The 24,363-nt window shown below is 37.1% G+C and overlaps 1 protein-coding gene across 1 annotated transcript; it reads left to right on the top strand.

Moving 5' to 3' along the window:
* The first annotated feature begins 291 nt into the window (after nt 1–291).
* Nucleotides 292–24,363, top strand: GPR37 (G protein-coupled receptor 37). The gene is made up of 2 exons (XM_001370902.4): nt 292–1,681; nt 23,064–24,363. The coding sequence occupies exons 1-2, from the start codon at nt 704–706 to the stop codon at nt 23,880–23,882; spliced, it is 1,797 nt and encodes a 598-aa protein (XP_001370939.2). The 5' UTR covers nt 292–703; the 3' UTR covers nt 23,883–24,363.

Below are 24,363 nucleotides of genomic sequence, written 5' to 3'. Positions count from 1 at the left end.
TGCTTGCAACGGGATAAAACAATATCAAGAGGATGTAAATAGACAGAGATCCAGAGCAACTGTTACCAAGAAGGCAGATTCAAAGAGGAGGGAAGAGGGAGAGGGAGAGGGAGAGAGAGAGAGGGAGAGAGAGAGAGGGAGAGAGAGAGAGGGAGAGGGAGAGAGAGAGAGGGAGAGAGAGAGAGGGAGAGAGAGAGAGGGAGAGGGAGAGAGAGAGAGGGAGAGAGAGAGAGAGAGAGAGAGAGAGAGAGAGAGAGAGAGAGAGAGAGAGAGAGAGAGAGAGAGAGAGAGAGAGAGAGAGAGAGAGAGAGAAGAGGGAAGGGAGGAGCATTGGGTTTCAGTGGGGGCTTTTTATCTCTCCCACTTGTAACATTAATACTGTCAGAGGCGTTGATTGCAACTTTTCAAAGGTCGGTCCCTGTGCAGACGAAGGAGGAGATCCCCCCCCCCCCCCATCCCCACTGGTGGTGCTCAGCACCCGAATTACATTTTATTGGGAGAATGAGCAGAATCTCAAACGGAGTAGTGTAGGGGGATCCAGCCTTTTCCTCGTGGACCCAGGGGAAGCCACTTTCTGTGCGCTGGGGAGCGCATCCCCGCAGTGACATGTGTCTAACTCTCGGCGCCGAATTGGGCAGCAGGTGCAGGTTCTAAAGAGCCACTGCTGCCGCTACCGGCCCCGAGGTGCGACTGACGCCAAGCCATGCAGCCCCCAGGAGCGCCCTTCTTCTGCACCTTGCGCCTCCTGCTCCTGATGCAGCTTTCAGTTTCTCCTGCTCTGGCTACTGGGAACCGAACCAATTTAGGAAAGGCAAACTTGCCCGCGATGACCCGGGAGCAGCATGATTGGGAAGTTTGGGGGTCGGGAGATGGGCTGCAGAAAGTCTTGTCCAGCAGTCCCAGGGAAGCTGTTGGAGCCAAAGCACAAGAAAAGATGGTGGAGGACGAAAAAGGAAACGCATTAACAATGCCTTTCAGGGACCTGCCTGTGGCTCACAGGACTTCTCATGTCCCCCCAGAGAGGCGGCCTGGCATCTGGCTAGTTCCCCTCAGAGCAGCGGTGATTGAGTTACCCGTTGCCCTTAGGTTTTCCTTGGATTCGGATAAAGAGAAAGGTGACAGGGGTACTGATCTAGGAGGCAGCCAGGAGCAGAATGTTAAGACAGACCCGGGAGCCCTGGAGCCCTTTTCCCGGTGGAGAAGAGCGGGGAAACCCCTCGGTGACCCCCTGACCAGCCCACCTGCCTTGGAGAGAGCAGCCACAGTAGATGGAAAAGCACAGGAGAAGGCAGTGGCCAACGCCGGGAAGGCATTGCCTTTAAATGCATCTTCTGGAGAGGCTCTTCAGGAACGGAGTGGCCCCCGTGGGGGAAACGGCACGAATCGTCGCCCTAAGCTTAAGAATCCCTTCTATCCGCTGACCCGCGAATCCTATGGAGCTTACGCTGTCATGTGCCTGTCGGTGGTGATCTTCGGCACTGGCATAATTGGAAACCTGGCTGTGATGTGTATTGTATGCCACAACTACTACATGAGGAGCATCTCCAACTCCCTCCTGGCCAACCTGGCCTTCTGGGATTTCCTCATCATCTTTTTCTGCCTGCCGCTGGTCATCTTCCATGAGCTCACCAAGAAATGGCTTCTAGAGGATTTCTCCTGCAAGATCGTGCCCTATCTCGAGGTAACAGAGCCTTGTAGTGGATCGCCACCACTGGCCTTCCTACTCCTTAAGAGGGTGTGTTGCCCCAAGGGATTACTCAGTCCATCCTATCCCTCTTTATCTGCATCCCTTTTCCCTTCTTTTTTTGCTTCCCTTTCCTCCTGTCTCACCTTTCCAGCTTCAGTTGGAGGCTTTGCTTAAGCACACCTTTAAACTCATCTGCCACCCCTGAGGGTGAAAAACTGCTGATAGAATGTCTAGACTAGTCTGGATAGTGCTTGTGTTTGCCCCTTTGAGCTGGCATATGGTATATCAATCGGCCTGCTTTGGCACCTGTGACATATTATACATCTGGTTTGGCAGCTAAGATACACAAGCTGCCTCACCAGATAGGAATGGTTTGGACCATCAGATCCCAGCAGGACAAGGAAAGAAACTTTTGTCTCTACCCAATCCCCTCCCCCCCTTCCCACAGCTTTCCACAGAGGAAAATATGGATGGATCTATTGTGTCCAGATGTGACAATATGAATCATCAAGCATCTTACTGCACTTTCTTCTTCCCATTCTTCCTTAAGAACTGGGTTTGAGGCAAAATGTTTTCTTCAGTGAAATAACTGGCCTTATGATAAATATTTAAATATTTTGTGTAGTCACCCATGCCACTTAAGGTGTCTGCCTTCCATGCTATGAGATGGAACTTTTCTTTCTTTTATTTTATTCCCCCTCCTTTCAATTTCACAGCCTTTAAAGAAATTAAGCTTAAAAAGAGACTTTGACCATCAAGAGACAGGATTTGTTTAATTTTTAAAAGGTATGTGTCAAACTCTATTACATGTAATACTGTATTAGGCATGGTTTTTAAGGGGTAATTTGCTGGGGGAAAAAACAAACTATAACTGAAAATTTCTTAAGAGGGAAGTGGAAAATCGTGGTCTTCTAAACAGGAACATAACCGCAAGAAACTTTTCTTCCTTCTGCACTTACTGCCTTGAGTGTGGTAGTTGGAATTTGCTTTAAAAATGGCCTCTCATTTAAACAACAGTCATTGGAAAATGTCCAAGTGCTCCTCTGCCAGTTGTGATCTCAGCCAGCTGGCCTCTGCTTTGCCCCATTCAGATTGTCCAATTCATCTATGGAAGCTGAAGAATTGAGACCTGTAAATATTACAACAGCCCATGAGTGCTTAATAGCAGTGCTAGGACCATCCTGTTTAGCAATCTTCCTGTATCTAAGGTAGGGGAGACCTGAACTAGGAAAACTATTCCTTTTTAGAAAGACCAAAAGCAGAGGCAGTAAAATGCATACTCTATAGTACAGACAGGAACAGATATAGTTGCATTCCATGTTTGTTAAATCAATTGTCATCGTTTCTTTACAGGAGATCCACAATATCAGCTGTTTAGTTCGTTAGCCTAGAAGTATATGATTTCTCTGGTAGATAGTTCATTTCTGAATTGTGAATGACTTGGTTTAAAAAAAAGTTGTTGGATAAATGAGAATGTTTGCTAGTTAATGTGCCAGAGTACATTCTATATGAAGAATTCTTTGATTTTTCTTTATGACTGAGGGTAGAAGGAATATGGACTTTATTGATAAAAAAGATAAGCTTTGTGGTGAAAGAGAAAAATAGTCCTTAGGTGAGGGAGAAATGTGTTGACCTGGTTTCAGCTGGAAGTTTATGATCTCCATAGTTGGAAAAATGGAGAATAAAACCTGAGAATGGCAAAAGGGACATAACAACAACCTAGAAAAAACTAGAGCTTTCAAAGTAAAACTTAGGAGAAAAAGAACCTCTTAAAGTTACAGAAAATAATTCAAAAGAGAAAGTCATTTTGGTGGAATTCAAGTCAATTTAATATACATTTAGTAGACACCTATTATGTGAAAGGCACAGCTTGGTAGACACATACACTATGTTGTCTCTAGGACACCTTAAGCAACTCAGCATGGTATATTGGATAGATTACTGGATTTGGGTTAAGAAGATCCAGATTGAATCCTAATGGAGAAAATTATTAGCTACATGACCCTGGGCAAATCACTGAACTTCTCTAATACCATAGTTTCCTTATTTGTAAAATGAGAAAGTTGTTCTCAGTGACCTTTAATGTTCATAATTCTATGATATGTGGTATACAGAATTTATGAATATGTTTTCACTTTCCTATAATGATCCTTGTCTGATTACTTAGTCTCTTCTTGGAGGGGGTAAGTTTTTGCATTTGACTGCTAATGTTTACTCTTCTACCTCCTTTAATGTTTTGTTTTTTTACTTTTTTTCGTTCCCTTAAAAATGAAAATTCTTTCTAGGACTAGAGAAATCAGACCTAAAAGGAATCCTTGAGATTATACAGTCCATCCCCTCATTTATAGTAAATATTATAGTAGTTCATGATTCTACAGTTTTGGGGGAAACTAAGATCAAGAGAGACAAAGTCACTTTACCCAAGATTACTTGGATACTAGGTATCATAGCTGAGATCCAAACCCTAGTCCTCTGACCTTTTGTGTTTTGGTTTCATTTTATTTTTTTTTCTGTCTTTTTTTTTAAATAGTGATTTATCTTTCTCTTGGTTCCCCAAGAACTATTTCTGTATGAGATGTTCATATACTCTTTTTACTCTTGCTAAAATTGCTAAAATGCATTTAGTGGGGGCAGCTAAGTTCCACAGTGAACTGATAGCAAGGTCTAGAGACAAGAGGTTTAGGGTTCAATTTTGGCCCCAGACACATCCTAGCTATATGATCCTCAGCAAGCCTAGTCTTTACTGCTCTTCTGCCTTGGAACCAATAATACAAAGTATTGATACCAAGATGGAAGGATAAGATTTAAAAATGCATTTAGTAGGAAGATTTAAAAATATTAAGCCATCTAACGTGTTACAGAAATTCCTATGTTTCAGTTCAAGCAGTAGAATACAACTCCCAAATTAAAGAGGAAGGTACAGTTCTGCCTCTAGGAAACACTATCATCTTCAAAAGAGATGGAAAGTTTCAAGGTCTCTCTTGCTTGTGGGCTTCCTTTTATTGACTGATAAAAACCAAAGTCTGTAGCAAAAGTTGTGTCCAGTATTTCTTGTTTTCTTTACCCTTCCCTCCTTCTTTGCCTATTATTTACTCAGCCCCCTTTTCTAAGAATGAGAAAATTCCATATTTAATATCATGAAGAACACGATTCCCTTAAACATAACAACTTTCCTTTAGTCCATTGTTAAAAGTTTCCTCTAGTCAGGTTTTTGTTTTGTACTTCTCATAAACTGGCAAAAACTAAGAAATGCTCAATTCAATAAAGGTCAGTGACTTGTAGTGGTAATTCCATTCTATTTTAAAAAGCCCAGTAAATATTCATTTCCTTTATACTCTTAAATTGAATCTAAATATGAATTTATGAATGAACCAAGTCATATATAATATATGGCTTGACTTCAATTACTGTAAAAATTCTATAATAGAGCATTTAAGACATGATTAGTGGGCATTTTGAAAAGGAAACAGTGATTATGAAGAACCAATATGATTTTGTCAATAACAGGTTATGCCTGTCTACTCTTTCTTTTTCTGACAGGTTTACTAAATTACTATATCAGGGGAATGCTACAGATGTACTTAGATTTTAGCAAGACATCTGATAAAATATCATAAATTATTCTGATGTAAAATAGAGAGGAATATGGACTAGATGAGATAATACCACTATATAAATACAGAACTTATCTGTGCTTTAATGTCAGTCTGGTAGGAGGTATCCAGGGGATTGCCACAGGAATCAGTTGTTGGCTTTTTTCTATTTGACCTTTCTTTGAACTAATGTCTTGAATGAAGGTATAGATGACACACTCATTAAATTTGCTAGGAAAGATACTGGAGAAGAGTTAGGTTCCAAAAAGATGTAGACATGTTAGAGCATTGAATAGGTTTACTCTACCAAGATAAAATTCAATAGAGATACATATACAATCTTATACTTGGACTATATTAAGAGAAGCATAGCTCATGGGAATAGAGGTGAGTCTCCCTATACTGTGCACTGTTAAGACTAAATCTGGTATATTGTATTCATTTCCAGATGTCACAAAGTACACTGATAACCTGGAGAGTTTCCAGGTGTGTAATTAGAAATTTAACACTTACACAGGGGAGGGCAATCTAGGGGGCAAAGGGGATCGAGTCCATGTCATATGAGGACTGATTGAAGAAACTGGCCATAGTTATCCCCCAAAGAAAAAGTTCAGGGAACTATGATTCTAATTTCTAATATTTGAGGGGCTACCATATAGAAGTGTTAAGTTTGTTCTGTTTGGCCCCAGAAGATAGACCTTGGAATCATGGTTAAAAGTAGCTTTAAGTTTGATAACAGGGAAAACACAATTAGAACTGCCCCAATAGCCTACTTCTGTCAGTGATGTATTCCCTCTCTTTAGAGGTTTTCAGGCAGAGGCTGGATGATCATTTGTTGGGTATGCTCTTGGGAGAATTATTTTTCAGGTATAGGCTTCAGGATGACCACTGATACTGCTTCTGAAATCCTGTACTTCTATGAAAATCCATCTTGTATGCTCCTAAACTTACAAAGTTACTTTAGATCTTTAAAGAGAACTAAAAATTAAATATAATCTTTCCCCTGACATTTTCCTAAGAATTTCTTTTCCACTTGCCATAACTTAAAAATACCCAGAAATCATAGATCTTTTTTCTTATTTTCCACCTTTAATGCTTCCTCTTTACTCAACTACTTTGCTTTATTCCCTCCTCATATAAATTTCTGTTCTGACATGTTTCCCTTGCTTCTTGTCTTCCTATTATTATTTCTTCTTTTCATTCCTTTTAGTTTTTCTATCCAATAATTTTCTAAACTCTCTTTTTCTTTTTCTCTCACTTTTTCTCTTTCTCTGTGTGTATGGGTGAGAAAATGCTTTTGTTTTGCTCATGCTATTCCTTCCATGTAAATATATATACATACATACACACACACACACACACACACACACATATATACATACTCATTTTTTGCTCCTTTTACCAACTCCAAATCTTATGTACCCTTCAAGACCCAGCTCAAATGTTATTTTTTGAGAAAGATCCCCATGTAGCCCATTATGATATCTAATACTAGAGATCAGAGAATCTTAGAGTAAGAAGGGACTAAAGGGTTCATAGAGTCCAAATTTTATCTAAAGCATGTATCCCCTTCATACTATTTCTTATAAAAATGCCTCTAGACTCAACTTCAATACTTTCTAAGGTTACTGTTGCATCTTGTGACAACTCTAATTGTTAGCAAGTTTTAAACCAACATTTCATTTTTTGTAACTCATCCAGGGAATTTAATCCTGCCTTTGGGGGCCAACCAAAATAAACTGCATACTTTTTATACCTGATAGCTCTTCCAATATTTGAAGACAATGGCCATGTTCCCTCTGTCTTTTCTTTTTAAGGCTAGCCTGAATCATGATTTCAACCTTTCTTATCATTATTATTGGTGGTGTAGTAAAGAGTACTGGGCTTGGAATTAGGTAGACTTGAATTCAAATTCAGTTTCAGACACTAACTAGGGTAATCCCATTTAAACTTAGTTTCCTCATCTGTAAAATGACCTGGAGAAGGAAATGGCAAAACACTCTTGGACCTTTGCAAAGAAAACCTCCAGTGCAGTCCCAAAGGATCTGAAATGACTGAAGAGAGTTCTGAGCACTTATAGATTTTCCCCTTAAAATATGGCATAGGCATATAGAACTGAGCATGATACTAAAGAAGTGGTCTGTCTAGGTCATAATGCAGTATTTTCATCTTTATTTTTATTATTATTTTTATTTTCCACACTGCAATTTATATTAATAGTGGCTTCACTACATGACATCATCCTCTTGATTTTTTTACAAATGTCTTTAATCTCAAAATCAACTATAATGTCAAACTCTAATGTAATATCATTCATTACTGCACATTTATAACTAATCACCCCCAGTAATGACGTTTCATTTAAGAGTTTGTGCAACCAATTTAGTGGAGTATCCCCATGCCTTCTCTCATGACATTTTTCATAAGATTACAGATTTAGTGTTAAAAGGCACCTGAGAATTCACATAGTCAAACCCTCTACTTTTATAGATGAGGAAAATGAGAGACGAAGTGATCTGTTAGAGGGGATTTTGATAATCTATAGTTTGGACTAAATGGCCTCTTTTTAATCCATTAGGTTATGATCATTTAATTATAGATTTAAAGATGGAAGGGACTTTAGAGGCCATTGAATCTAAGCTCTTCATTTTACAAATGAGTAAACCAAGGCACAATGAAATCAAGTGGCTTGTCTAGAATAGCACAGATAAAGCACCTGAGGTGAATTTCAGACCAGTCTCCCTGTCATTGCCTCATAGATTCTGTGATTCATGAACGTTTTGTCATAATTAAGGTTATATACAGACGTTTATTAAACTTGTTGATGAAATGTAAAGAAAAACACAATTCATAAATTGGCTAATTACTCCATCATACTATAATGTAATACTATTGTATAATACTGTACTATATAGTTTTCAGTTGTCACACATACATACACTTATTGTTGCAGTTTAGTTGTTTCAGTTGTGCCCCACTTTTTTGTGATCCCATTTAGGGATTTTTTGGATAGATACTGGAGTAGTTTGCCATTTTCATCTCCAGATCATTTTACAAATGAGGAAACCGAGGCAAGCAGGGTTTCATGACTTGCCCATAGTCACAAAACTAGCAAATGTTTGAGATTGGGTTTGAATTCAGAAAGAGAAGACTTCCTGACTCCAGGCCCAGTGTTCTATCCAGTGTACCTTTCAGCTAGTATATATATATATATACATATATATATATACTGATATATAGATATATATTTGAATATATCCACAGTTGTAAATTATCTCTATATATATATATATATATATATAAAGCTAAAATGACATTTATTGAAATATGGTATGTTCATTATGTTTATTAATTATTAATAATCTTAATGGATTTATGCCTTGAATACTCTCAATTTATATACTCCACTTTAAGAGAAAGAAAGAGAGAGTATTCACTACAAAACAGGTCAGTTCATATTATGAGTTATGTCAAAAATTTCAAATATTACTTTGAATGAAACTATTAATTTTCAGTTTGCCATTCTTACCCTGCTGTATTTGCCCTTTCTATATACATTTCTAGTAGTTCACATTGGCATGACATTTATTACATAGGTTTTATTTCTACCTAGGACCTGTTTGGATTTTTATTTTTAACTTAAACTTTCAGAACTAGGGTTTAAATTTTGTACTCTTTAGTTTTATCAGATAGAATTTGGAAGTAAGTCAGCAGTATTCATCGCCCACAGATATGTAGAGGAGACTATTATTCTATGGCTCTCATTCATAAAAAGTTCTTTATCTCCTCCCAGGTCCTTTGCACTTAGAATGTGCTTCTGGAGGTCCAGTGATGAAATGGGTATAAAGGACTCTCAGTCTTACTATAGGACTGTGTACCAGGCAATTAAGGAGGTTCTGCATCCCCAAGTGGCAAGCAACCTCATGTTGAGATCAACTACTTAATGTGTTTGTTGCAGAAATATTTGGATATCTGTTGAGTCCAATTTTTGCCAAATAATTATTTTTAGTATAATTGACCCAGTGGATATCTTCACATTTTCAGACCTTATCTTTTCTGTTAATCTTTCTTACTGCTACACAGAACAAATGACCATACAGATGGCTGATTAATGTTAGAGAAAGATTAACCAAGAGACCTGGGCACAAGGAAGCCATCTTTGCCTCCTGCCCCAACCTTTTAATTCCATCCAAACTTCCAGGGTTCTGGGAGATGACTGCAATGAAAGAAGCAAAAGTTGGTCCTCTCTACCTCTTGTCCTGGAAAAAAAAATAATGCAAAGGCTCTCTTGATACTCATATCATTCCTTAAAGGGATGAAGAAGGAACAAAAATAATAAAGAAATAACCATGTCAAAGCAGAGTTTCAGGGGGATTCCACTTGAAAGCAAAAGATGTGGTGCTAAATATCCCTTCTAGATTCTGAGAAGGAAATTCATCTGAGATATTGGCTATCATTTACTAGAACTATGTAATTTGTACTGAGAGAGAAGGACATAGGACTGGGGCTGAAGTCTACTCCTGAACTCTTAATGAATGCATCACTGTCATCATTGGAAGCCTTATCTGCTCACTTTTGGTGTAAAATGTGCCAGTTATCAAAATCTTTTGATAGTTTCTTGTTATCATTTACATTCCCTGCAAATGACAACTTGTTCAACTGTTTAAAGAAGCTTGAGGAAGTTAGGACCCTGCTAGAAGTTTTCAAAGTATAGATTACTAAAGTTAATATTCCCACCTTGGAAATACCCAGTGAAGGTCTAAATCAATCCATTCATTTGGAACATGGTAATTGAATCCTTATAAGCACAAGGCACTGTGTGAGGTGTTGGGATATGGGAATGCAAAGACACAGTTCAATCCCTCATAGAGCTTTGTCTAGTAGAAGAGATAAACAGTAAATCAATAATTGTAATACAAAGTAGATTATTGATAAATGCTTAAGTCAGATGTAGTGTTATGTTATACTGTTCAGAGGAGAGGAAAACTACTTCTGGAAGGTTTAACAACACAGTGATGAAGATTTGATAGAAGAAATGACATAGGAGATGGGTTTGGAGGAAGGGTAAGAATTTAGTGGAATTGAAGAGAAAGTGTTCATTATTTTAAAAGAATGTTACTATGTGATGATAAGAAAAAATTTAAATTGAGAGTATCTAACTTTATGAAAATAGCAAAATGTTCAGTAGGCATTTAATAGGAATTTATTAAATCCCTGCCATAAGCCAGGCTGGGGTCTAGTCTATCCACATTGTGTAAACTCTGAGCAAGGCATTTAAACTCACAATGTCTCAGGTACTTCTTTAACACTCAAAATTGGAGGATGATTCCCTTGAAATCTGCCTTGGTGGAAGAAGTTTCCTCACTGGAAATTCCAATACCAATAAAACCACAGGTCCAGCTTAAAAATACACACACACAATAGGCTAGACATTGTACTCGGTACTGGATATATACAATACTGAAATGTACAAAAATGAAAGTTTTTGTTGTCAGGGAGCCTATGTTCTACTGTCTGTATGTTCACATATATTATCCATTCATCCATGCAAAATCCTATAAAATTCAAAGTACATCAAAGCATCTATAGATGGAAGGAACTTGGGACATCTAGTCCAACCTTTTTCATTTTACAGATTAGTTAATTGAGGCTTAGAAAGGGTACATGTAAATTGTGAATGTTAGAGCTGAGATTTGAATACAAGTCCTCATCTAGGGACCATTCCTTTACTCTATGCCACAAAAAGGACATTTAATACTTTTTTAGAGGGAAAATTTGAGGCTACATAAATTGTAACAATTCAAAAGCTATCTTTATATTTTGACAAATTGTCATTATCTCTAAAAGTCTTAACCTCCCAAGGAACCCTCATGCTGCTGTCAGGACTTGGGAAAGGGGAAAGAGATACAAATAGTAGATTCATCAGATGGTGCTAAGAAGATCCAAGGTTCACACCAATAATCTGCCCACATCCCTCTCCATTATCAATGAAAATGGATGGAATTGTCCCCTCCATTTTCCCACATGGCTGTTTGTTTCGTTCTTAGGCTACATGTTGCTTTTTGCAACCTATTTTCCATCTCAGGGCTGTTCTTCATGTTCCTATTGATCTGATTTCACCTTTGAAAAAATGTTAGGGAGAAGAATATAGAGACACAGTGTGATTTGGCCTAGACCCAGCATCCCTCCTAGGAATGGCCTTGACTCACTTAGACTTACTTACTATTAAGATTTAACACTTATTAATCAAAGTAGAACTACTCTGTTGACCTAACTAGACTAGTAATCTGTCTAAATTCAAATTACTTCCAACAAAAACAATTTGGTCCTTGGATTTTGGTGTTGTTTTTTTTTAATATATCTTGAACAAATCCTGAAATGTCTTCTGTTTTAGAAAAAGAACATATGTATTTCCATAAAAATTATCCAAAAGTTTTAGGATGTGTAGAGGTAGTCTGCATAAGGTACAGCCACAGGATGGGGCTTAATCTTAAATGGTCTAGAAGAACCTTTTTTTAGTTCATTAATAGTGTGTATTGTACCATGAACTCTGGTGGGTAGACCATGGTGCTAATGAGATCAAGGCCTCCAGTTTGATTCTCTTATGGGCTGATAAACTTCAGTGTATTCTTTGTTCCATAGTCCAACTGTACAGACCTGGGGAAAACTGGCAAATGAGTGAAATTTACTTTGGGCACTCCTCGTTTTCTCTTTGGGGATTTTTTCATTTCAAAGCCTCCTTTTGGTGTCTTCTTCTGTTTCTAAGGTTTCACCTTCCATACCCCTGAGGAAGGCATTGCTGCTATCTCAGGTCTGTTCTATATTAGGTAAAGAATTTGCCAATCTAATTCATATTATAGATTTACAGCTGAAAGGGATCTCAGAGGTTATTTCATCCAACCCCTTCATTCTGTAGATGAGAAAACTGAAGAGCTAATTGGCTAAGTGAGTTGTCCAAGCTCATATCGTTTGAGATTTGAACCAAAGTTTTCTCACTCCTAATCCAGCTCTCAGATGTCTGGGATTTAAAGGCAATACCCTTTTTGGAGAACATGGAGAAGAATTTGGCTGTGTAATTTCAGATATAAATGGATCTCTATTTGAGGGAAAGACTCCCTATGACCCTCTTCCAGTTTATAGTTTCCTACTCTTCCCAAATTACTTTACACATACAGAGACACACATGAATATACATTATCTCCAAATACTTAGTGCATTTTTAAAGCTTTAATAATTTCAGAAATATGATACAAATAAATGTACAAAAATTAATTTGAAAGGTTATTTACTTTTAAAAAACTCAGTTTTATTAATTTTGAGTAATACATTTAAAATTTTCATTTTCACAAGATATCATTCATTATGCATTTCTTATTTGACAATTTCAGGATGCTAATTTCATAGCATGGTAGATAAGAAGAGGAGATCTTCTTGTTTGGTCCCCTGGATTACCTGGTCTAGCATCATTAGAGTTTTTTGGGGGGAAGTCATGTCAGAATTGCCTTGTATGCATGAAAACCTCATTCTCTGTATGACTAAGGATTACAAATGCAATCTTTTCTGTTGCTGAGCAGCTGTGAATGTAAGTTTTTACAAAGTTCTAAAATTAACTATAGAGCATTATATAGTACAGATGGTGGTTATATTGAATTTTAACATAAACATATTAATATTTAAAAATTTAAATGACAATCTTTAAAAATTTTTTAAGTTTGGAGCATTTATACTTCTAAAGTTATTGAAGTTTAAAACAGAACTAAGACTTTAGGGACTGTGTGTGTGTGTGTGTGTGTGTGTGTGTGTGTGTAACGTACTTTTCAGTGTACAAATTGTTTCCTCCCAATAGAATACAAGCAACTTATAGGAAAAAATTGCTCCATTTTTTTGTTCAATATTCATAGTGCCTCACTCATAGTAGGAGCTTAATAAACAATTGTCAAATTGAGGAAGACTTACAATCATTTCTAAAATTACTCTCTGGACACTATGTAAAACATCATCAGTTGAGAGGGGCAGTTGAAAGAATATTAATGAGTCAGTGAAGATATTTTACCACCATTGGGGGAAAACCCCCCAACAAATCCAAGCATTCCTTCTGATGGTAATGACCCAGGAGCATTGTCATTGGATTTGCAACAAAAAAATAGACTTTGGGGAGAAATTTGTTTCACTTTATTTTAGAAAATGTGTTCTATTTTGATTGATTTGCTAATTATTCACAAAATAAGGGCTATTGAATATTTGAGTTATTTCCCATGAATTCCCATTGGTGACAGTTTAAGATAAAGGACAATATTGTCTTTCTTGTGTACTTTTTCAGAATATAGAAACACTCTGGATAAGAGTTTTAACAATGAAAAGCACTCAAAAACACCTCAGTGGGAGATAACTAAATTTTCATAGTACGAACTAGACGTACTGTACTATTGATACCATGATCAGTGGGAAGCTTTGATTGTGATGCTCATTAGCTATGGAGGGAAACAAACAAGGAAACAAACCCTCAAGTGTCCAAGATGACCTATTTAGAGCTAAAGTAACCTTAGAAGTCATCTAATACCATTCCTTATTTTATACATTAAAAAAAAAAAACTTGAAGCAAAGAGGAATTAAGGGACTACATCACACACAGATAATTAGTGGCAGCACTGAAATCTGAACACAGTTCCTCTCACTCCAAATTCATTTTCTTTTTGTTGTCCAATGCTGCTTACAAGGTTCTCTCTAAAATGGTGACCACCTCAAGGTGATTAGAATTATTTAAGTGAATGAAAGAGTGCTAGTAGTCTGGGAGAAAGTGGAGAGTAAAGAAAAAATGATGCAATTATACCAGTCTGCTCCTCTATTTCATAGATTCTTTCTTCTATTAATTTAAGACTGTAATTATGTAAGTGAAATAGATTTTGTCCAAATGATCTGACATTACTGTGTCAAATATATTCTTGGTGATATTAAAAAGAGAAGATAGAAGTTCTTCTTTACTCTGGCTGACTGTCCATGAAACCTTTCCCTGAGAGAGCTATGTATTTATGGGGCTGAGACAATATCTTCTATTTTTGCCTGACTGGTTTAATTAACCCATTTTAAGTGTTTCATTGTCAGCTTCTCTATTTGCAAAAAGAGCAAACTTTTCATAAAAGGTTATTGATTCACAGCAGTCTGATAAACAGGTAGGTAGGTATTGAATGCTTTGAATCACACAAAAAGAGAAACAAAATCTCCCCAGTGGTGTTTAAGGTCTCTTTTTGGGGAAGAAATTGCAATTCAGTGCTGAAAAGTGTAGGCAGATTATAGGAAACACGAAACCAAGACACTAGAATATAAATTAAAACCATGTAGAGCATGGTATCATGGACAATGGATTTAGTTAGAGGCTGATGAGTTATTTCAGCTATGTCTGACTGCCATTTGGGGTTTTCTTAGCAAAGATATTGGAATAGTTTGCCATTTCTTTCTCCAACTCAGTTTAGAGATAAGGAAATTGAGACAATCAAGGTTAAGTGACTTACCAAAGGCCACACAGCTACTAAGTATGTGAGACCATCAAAGGTTCCTAAGCATTTTTTTTTTAATAAAACCCTTACCTTCCATCTTGGAGTCAATACTGTGTATTGGCTCCAAGGCAGAAGAGTGGTAAGGGCTAGGCAATGGGGGTCAAGTGACTTGCCCAGGGTCACACAGCTGAGAAGTGTCTGAGACCAGATTTGAACCTGGGACCTCCTGTCTCTAGGCCTGACTCTCAATCCACTGAGCCACCCAGCTGCCCCCTCCTAAGTATTTTAAAAATATTTTGCAACCTTGTTTTAGTGTAAATATTTTTCCTTTTTAATCCTATGTATTTCATTTTATTCTGAGAAGAGCTCCATAGATTTAACCAGAGTGCCAAAGGAGTCTATGACACCAAAATTAAATGAATGGTTAAATACACCTGTCTTAGAGGGTCACATCATACACAAAGAATGCTACATAGGTACATATATTTCAATATATTTCTAAGGTATGCTATAATTTGTACTGGAATCAAATGAATACAATCCTGGATTTAGGGAAAATTTATATTTTTGAATCATTTATATTTTTAAAAATAATATTTTCTCTCTCCCTAAATGTAACTTTTGATTAAATTTTTGTGCTAGAGAGAATTCAAGCTTGCAGTTATGCTGTCCTTCAGAAATAAGGATTTCTCTCTGAATGCGATCATTGTGTATTCTTCTTCCTTTTGGTATTGAGATAGAATTATTGATCTGTACTAGAAGGCTTCCAAAAGACTTGGCTTGTTTTATAACAATGGTACCTTTATTTAGCCTGCATTGTCTATTTCAACAGTATCATTTTCACAGTTGGCTTACTCTTGCTTCTGATTGTTTTCCCTTCTCCTGTTCTGTTTGCATTAAACCTCGCAGTGGTGGATCAATTTCTATGGTAGGATCCCAGTAGATTACTCTTTTTCTAAGGAGGACTTTTGCTTTCTTTCCTTAGTTCTCTTTGAATGAGGAGGAATTTAATGTAATATCCTCACCCCAACAAAACAGAATACACTGAGTCAAATTCTTTCAATCTTGTCCAAAGTCACTCCCTGGTACGAAGTCAAATGATCAGATAATAGGACAAATAGAGTCTAAGATTATCAAATGCCCATCCCTCCACTAAGGAATGAAAGTTTTTCATGTACATTATACTTTTGTGCAAGTACAGAAAATTTCTGGTTTGGAAATCACTATAGTGCTTTTCCTACATGGAAGAAGAAAAATAATAGCAATAATAGCAATAGTAAGAATAGCTAGCATAGACTATGCTAAGCAGTTTACAAATATTATCTCATTTCATCCTTACAGTGACTTTGTGAGATGGGTGCTATTATTATCCTCATTTTATAGTTGAAAAATGAAGCAAATAGAGGCTGCGGCTTACCTAGGGTCACATAGCTAATAAGTTCCTGAGGCAGGCTTTAAACTCAGATCTTCTTAGCTTGAAGCCCAAAGCCCTCTCCACTGCACCACCCAGCCCTAGACAGATGGCCACATTTTGATTTGATGATCCTAGTGAGTTTTTCATCCATGATAGAACATGGCTTTTGGACTACCCTCTTGTTGTTATTAACAGGTTATTGCTGAGTATCAACATGAAAATGAGCTTACCTCAAGAAAGTTAAAATAAGTACTAGTATGGCTTCTGTTTGTACACTGGCATTATACAACTATTTGGGAAGTAAAACAGGAATAGGCTGAAAAAGCTTTCCTCTGGCTTAAAAAATAAAAGGCATCATTTTCCTATATCTCCCCCCCCCTTTCCTGCAGTTAGCTATAAGGTATCTGTCAACAACCATTATGGCAAAGCACTCCAGCATCTCTGCCAAGAAAACTCCAAATAGGGTCATGAAGGGTTGGATATGACTGAAATGCCTGAACAGCATCAACATTTCAGTAAACCTGGACATGTAGACCGAAGCCAGGTGGTGAAAGACTTTAAATGCTGAACAGAGGAATTGCCATTTGGTCTAGAGGTACTAGTGAATCACTAGATCATCTTGAGCTTGTGAGTGACATGGTTAGTCCTGTACTTTAAGAATATGAACTTGGCAGCTATATGGAGGAAGGTGAATTAGAGAGAAGAGAGAGACTAAAGACAGGAAAACCAGTTAGGAAGCAATCACAATAGTCCAGGTGAGAGATCATAAGAACCCAGAGAAGTGGTGGCTGTGAGAATAGAAGGGAGGGAATAGATGCACAGGATACAGCAGAGATAGAATTAATAAGACTTAGTGACTGGATAAGTGGAGTGAGGTGACGAGGCTGACTTCAAGATTGCAAACCCAGGTGATTTTCTTTCCATAGGAATTTAGGAAAAGACTCATTTTTGTTTCTGTTTTGGTGGGAAGGAGAAAAATGAATTCTACTTTGTAGATAGTTTTGAGATACCTACAATGGATGCCAATGAAAGACTGAAGTCTCAGGTAATGAAGAGAAAAAGGTTAAGAAAAGGAAAGAAAAAAAGGAATTAAAGTGATTAAGATAGTAGCAGATGAGCAAGGAAGAGGGAGAGAAACAAAGAAGGAGGTACCAAAAGGTTAAGAAAGAAAGAAAAAAAGGAATTAAAGTGATTAAGATAGTAGCAGATGAGCAAGGAAGAGGGAGAGATACAAAGAAGGAGGTACGAAAAGTTGAGAGTAGGACATTTATAATTGACTGAGGTCACTTTTTGTTGTACCAGAGCATGAGTTGCTTCTCCTATTCTAAGAAGTGGTACTATTCTAGAATAAAACCAGAGCCAGCCAGGAAAGGGAGTAAGGGATGGCTATCATCATTCAGATCAGCTGTTTACATCATTCAGATGAGCTGCTTATCATGAAATTTTAAGAGCTTACTCTCTATCTTCTCTACTGTTAGGCAGAAAGGGATGTCTTTTCCCATCCTTACAAAAAGAAAAAAAAAGTAAATTTAAAACTTTCCTATTGAATGTCCTGTAGAACCGGAACAATTGTTTGGACAGAGTATGAGAGAATGTGCTTTTAATATTCTTTGTAACATGAAAAAAATGGATAAAATTATCTGAATTTTTAAAAACAATAGTGGTTTTTAAATATGGTATCCTTGCTTTTCTGCTTTGATATTATGTACTCAAAATTGAATTCAAATTTTTCTAAATTGTTTCATTCTTTTGCTGTAGGTTTTTCTCTGATCTTGAAAATTCACTAAATTAATAGTCTTGCCTATTAAAAATGTTTACAGTTCTGTTTTTGTCAATGTTAATTATTTCTCCTGATTCAGTTTAATTAAGGAGAGATTGCATCTTACTCATGCCATCCCTCCCAGGGTGCTGCTTCAAAGAAAAGCATAATGTTTTGTAATGACATTGAACTTTATCAATCAGACATGGTTATTAAATACTGAAGACTCGGCATTCATGATAGTTTTATAATCTTCCATAATTGCACCATTTATCTTGGAGGAATTTTTAATGAGCTGTGCATAAACAAGTGCATTTCAGAATTGTGATGGAAATCATTGCATGTTGACCATTCTTTTAAGGAAGTTTAACTATGTCAGGGAATTTCAAGTTTGGATAAGCACAATTTAGAGGGTTCCAATCAATATTCAAATGATTTTACAATTATTCAAGCAATGTAATTTATTTATTTTAGAGTTTTATAAATTATAAATTGGGAAAATACTGAGTAGGACCTTTTAATATACTGATAATTCACAATCACTTTGTGAAATCTGGAGCTTAAGAAAATTTAGGGACAAAAAACTATTTTAAATGGAAAACTATACTCATGCCTCCCTTTAACTCCAGCTGAAATTTTATCATAAAGCAAGTACTCGGCTAAAGTGTTCTACTTTCTGAAATACTCAAATAATCTCCGTTTAAGGGACTCATAAGACATAGGCCCTAAGGAGAGTATTGTAAAGAGACCCCCATTTGTTAGAGTTTCATTTCACTGAAACTGCTCTCTCCAGTTACCAAGGATCTTCTGTTTGCCAAAACCAGTGGCTTTTTCTCAGTCCTCATTCTTCTTGACTTCTCTGTAGCCTTTGACACCACTGATCATTCTCTTCTCCTCAAGAATTACTTCTCTCTAGATTTTCAGGGTATCATTCTCTCCTGGTTCTCTTCCTACCTACCAGACCACTCCTCAGCCACATTTGTTTGGTCCTCATCTAGGTCATACCCACTAACCATAAGTGCCCCACAAGGATCTATCTTGGGCCCTCTCCCTCTATATTACTTCACTTGGTTGTCTCATCAGCTCCCTTGGATTTAGTTATCACCACTATGCTGATGATTCTCAATTTATCCTGCCCTAACCTCTAATTGATCTCCAGTCTTACCTCCAAATAAATTTTAGACATTTCAGACTAAATATCTGATATATATCTTTACTCAATATGTTCACAATAGAACTCATTATTTCCCCCATAAATGCTTTCTATTTCCAAACTTCTCTATTATTGTCATGTACCACTCTTCTCTCAGTTCTCATTTGCAATCTAAATATTGTCATCCTTGACTTCTCACTATCTTAACCCTCTCCCCCCCATATTCAATCTTTTGCTAGGGTCTAATTTTATCTTTTTAACATGTTTCAAATGTGCCCCCTCATTTCTCTGCTCTTGCAACCATTTGGCACACATTTTTGTCATCTCACTCCCTACTATTGTAATAGCCTGCTGGTGGGTCTGCCTGTCACAAGTTTCTTTCCCCTTCAATCCATCCTTCATTCAGTTCCCAAAGTGATTTCCCTAAAACACAGGTCCATCTATGTTATATACACCAATACCCAATAAACTCAACTGGCCCCCTATTAGCTTCAGGGTCAAATGTAGAACCTATTTGTCATCCAGCACTGTTGCTCTGTTTGTTACTTAGCTCCCCTGACCTGTACAATCTTTTACATTTTTCTCCTCACCATAAACTTTTGGATCCCATGACATTGGTCTCCTTACCATTCCTAGAACAAGACATTCCATCTTTTGGCTCCCAGACATTTTTTTCTGGCCGTTCTTAATGCTTAGAATGCTCTCCCTCCACATCTCTATCTCCTGACTTCCTCAGCTTCCTTTAAGTTCCAATTAATTCCAACTAATTAGAAGTATAGCCATAGTTGTATAGGTTACTGATGGCAAAATTACCTACCCAATTATATTTGTTTCTCAGATCTCTCATGGCTACACTAAACATACCTCAGAGGGTGGTTTCTGACTAAGAGAACCATGATATTCCTTCTCTCCATGTCTCTTGTACAAGAAGCTATCCCCAACTCTTTGAAGTATTAAAGTACATATATATATATATATATATGTATATATATATATACACACATATATACAAATATATACACACATATATATGCTGGGAGTGGGGACATCATATAGGACATAAAATTTGAATTTATTTAATTTTAAATGTAAAATAATGAAATTAATATTAATTGAATTAATTATAATTTAAATACTAAAGTGGTTATGACCACACTGCCTCTCCACAAAACCAGAATGGAAGTAGAAAAAGTATTTGTCATACAGCCAGAGAACTTGGGTTTGAGCCTCAGCCTGACATATATTTATAATCTTCTGATCATGGGCAAGTCACTCAATCTCTGTGTACTTCAGTTTCCTTATATGTAAAAATCATGCCTGCCCTGCTTACCTCATAATATTGTTGTGAAGATCAAGAAAATACATACAAAATACACAAAGAAACTGTAACTTTGAAGCATGACATATTCGTATTCTAATTTTATAGTAAGCAGTCTTTCATATATAGTATCCTTTTTATATAGTGTCCTTGTTTAAATTAAAATAAAAAGGAAAACAGTTTTGGCAGAAGTTCCTTTGCTGTGACATCATATATTTGAACATTATTTCTCTAATTCTATATTAAATAATTCAGTATGCTGTGACAGAAAGAGAATTAGGTTCAGAATTCAAGGACTCAATTCAAAGACCTAGCTTTTTCAATAAATTTCTCTGCAACTTTAGGTAAGTCACTTTATATAGCTCCAGACCCCAGGTTGCCCCAGTAAAAAGGACAAGGTTAGCTTCCATTTCTTCTTACATCCCTATATTTGCATTCTACTCTGAACCAGCTACTTCTTTATTGCTTCTATCCTAGAACACTGATATGTGATATTCTTAAAGCATGGGAGAGAGTAATTAGAAGTAGTTACAGTAGTTGTTGTGTAGGTTATCGATGACAAAATTACCTACCCATTCATGTCTGTTCCCCAGATCATCATGGCTACATGATACTTCAGAGGGTGAGTTCTGTACTTTGTGTCAGGGGTTAGGAGGCCATGATCTTCCTCCCCATTTAATTTCCAGTGGGACAGAATGAGTGCCACAGGTTGAGATTCTATATTATTTTCTTTCCTCAAATACACCCCTCTTCTAAATTTCCTAAATCCCATTGAAAAGACCACTCTCCTTGTAGCTATCCAAACGTACAATGTTGGTGTCATCCTTGACTCTAGCATTCCTTCATAGTAATTAGTTGCCAAACATTGTCTTTTCTATCTCCATCACTTAGCATACAAATCATCTACTTACTATAATGCCTGAAACATAGTAGGCACTTAAATATTTGTTGACTGATTATTGATTACAATATTCTTAGCATACACCCACTTTTCTCTACTCACATGGCTACCCTAGCCTGACTCAAGTCATCATCATCACCTCTAATCTAAAGAGATGCCTGCATTAGCCTCCTTGCTTACAGCTTCTCCCTTACTCAAACCATCATCACACAGCTCAAAAAATTATTTTCTTAAAGAAAAAACCCAAACATGTCATTTCCCATTCAACAAGCTCTAGTGGCTCCCTATTGACTTTCAGATCAAATATTTCATCTATATAATGTATTTTTGTGTAGACTTTACAAAGTACATAACTATTATAGTAGATTCATTTATATAATTCATACGTGAGTATTTGTATACATAATAGGGGTATATACAAAAAAATTTGGACACCACCACTCTGGAAGGTAACACCCTTAGAAGGAAATCTCACAGCATGTTCTGCTCCATAGGAAAATCTATGAAAACTGATTTGGTCTAAACTTGGTCCTGGAAAAGAATTGAAGAAAACACATCCTTCCCCCTTTCTTTCCTCTCTTTTTTTAATTGAGTATTGGTTCCAAAGCAGAAGAGTGGTAAAGGTTAGACAATGGGGACTAAGGGACTTCCCTAGGGTCACACAGCTTAGGAAGGGTCTGAGGTCAAATTTGAACCCAGGACCTCATTTCTAGGCCTGGATCTCAATCCCCTGAGTTACCTAGCTAACACCCCACTACCACTACCACTTTCCCTTCCTCTTTGCAGAAGTTTGTGACAACATGGACTACATGGAATACTGAATACTGTCAGATACAGTTTGATATATTCATTTGTTTTGCTAAACTTTTTATCTTTTTATTATCTTTGTTACAAGTAATAGCTAACCCGGTAGAGAAAAGCAGAGAAATCTATTTAGACATGAAGAAAATGCAAAATCAAAAGATCAATTAAAATAAAGTTTATAAAACCCACAAAACAAATAAAGAAAATGGGTCTGATGTGGGACTCTTTGTTTCTTGTCTAAGGACCAATCTAGTAAAGTTCAGAGGGATTTATCACTGGACAATTGGCCATTAGATGTTCAACATTCCCCTCCCCCCCCTTCCCTCCTCCCCCACCTACAGCAACTTATACTGTCTGTTTATGCATAGAAAAATTGTAAAATTTTTATCATGGTTGAGAATCCCCATACCAGTTAAAGCACAGCTTCTCCAAGGATTGAAATACTGTGATGAGATTCCCAGAGCCATCCATAAACTCTTACCTGGGAACCCAATGACATACATTTCCAAGAAAAACTAGAATTAGAGTTACAGCCTACTGCCATGGAGCAAAACAAAAACTCTTATCGGGTAGCTATGGCGGAGCTTCCCTTGGGAGTATTACTTGGACTAATTGGCTTTTGAGGTCTCTGAATTCTAAAATTGTGTGAGTCAGATTCTATTAAATAAAATTTAAACCAATAAATAATCAGCTATTAAAGGACCCGAGGTGGGAAAATGAGGACTTTTCTTATAAACAGAATACTCAGATGCAGATGGATCTATGATATCATATTAAGTTAGATATCGGTTAGAGCAGGCAGCTGTGACTTCCATTTTTCAGCTCCTGCAACCTCAGTACTTCTTTTTTTTTTTAATAGTTGGCGATCTGGTTGGGTTCCATTTTTCCGTGTTTTAGGTATTCCCATTGGATTAAAATATGCTCCTTTTCTCCTTCACAGGTTGCTTCGCTGGGAGTCACTACATTCACCCTGTGCGCCCTATGTATAGACCGCTTCCGGGCTGCCACTAACGTTCAGATGTACTACGAAATGATTGAAAATTGTAGTTCCACCACTGCCAAACTGGCTGTCATCTGGGTCGGGGCTCTGCTTTTAGCACTCCCAGAAGTGGTCTTGAGACAGCTCAGCAAAGAAGACTTGGGGTTCAGTGACAGAATTCCCGCAGAACGGTGTGTCATCAAGATCTCACCTGAGCTCCCCGACACCATCTACGTCTTAGCTCTCACTTACGATAGTGCAAGACTCTGGTGGTACTTTGGCTGCTATTTTTGCTTGCCCACACTTTTCACTATCACCTGCTCCCTTGTGACTGCGAGGAAAATCCGCAAAGCTGAGAAGGCTTGCACCAGGGGGAACAAGAGACAGATTCAGCTTGAAAGCCAGATGAACTGCACCGTAGTCGCCTTGACCATTTTATATGGATTTTGCATCATTCCGGAGAACATCTGCAACATTGTCACAGCCTACATGGCTACAGGGGTCTCAGAGCAGACCATGGACCTTCTCCATATCATTAGTCAATTTCTTCTGTTTTTTAAGTCCTGCGTCACCCCCGTCCTCCTTTTCTGTCTTTGTAAACCTTTCAGTCGGGCCTTTATGGAATGCTGCTGCTGCTGCTGTGATGAGTGCATTCAGAAGTCTTCCACAGTGACCAGTGATGACAATGACAATGAATACACCACAGAACTCGAGCTCTCTCCTTTTAGTACCATACGGAGAGAAATGTCCACTTTTGCATCTGTGGGCACCCATTGTTGAACGACTTCTTTTTTTTAATTTTATGAAGATTTTTACTTCCTTTTTCCTTGCTGGTACAAAATGCAAAAAAATAAAATTACACATAGTAGAGTGATTTTGCATATTAACACATATGCTTTGTTGAGGGTTGGGGAAGTTATGTTTAGTTATTTAAGAAAAAAGAACAAAACAACCAATAGTTTTAGACCATTTTTATCCAGGTTGGTGCTAATATTTTATTTGAAAAAAAATTTACTGCACCTTAATTTCATTACTCATTAGATTTTTTATAAACATAATCATTGTCCATTGAGTATAGTCATGTGATTTTTATAAGATGTTTTATGTAAAGATGTGGTTAAAAGTATTGTGTATTATATTGTGAGGTGATTTGGAGTCTAAAATTTGCAAATTAGCAGACAATAAATTGCATTTTATTATTTAATTTCATTGTCAACCTACTTTTAACAAAGACCCAATAAATTTCTTTTACTTTCCTTAA

This window comes from Monodelphis domestica, chromosome 5 (genome assembly GCF_027887165.1).
Source record: "Monodelphis domestica isolate mMonDom1 chromosome 5, mMonDom1.pri, whole genome shotgun sequence".
NCBI lineage: Eukaryota > Metazoa > Chordata > Mammalia > Didelphimorphia > Didelphidae > Monodelphis > Monodelphis domestica.
Note: the sequence above shows the minus strand (reverse complement) of the source record. Positions and strands in the feature narration are given on the sequence as shown.

What these genes read in the sequence shown, in the direction of transcription:
- GPR37 (XM_001370902.4), top strand. Translation starts at nt 704, where the DNA reads ATGCAGCCCCCAGGAGCGCCCTTCTTCTGCACCTTGCGCCTCCTGCTC. An exon ending in AGATCGTGCCCTATCTCGAG is followed by an intron (nt 1,682 to 23,063) that starts GTAACAGAGCCT and finishes TCTCCTTCACAG; the next exon opens with GTTGCTTCGCTGGGAGTCAC.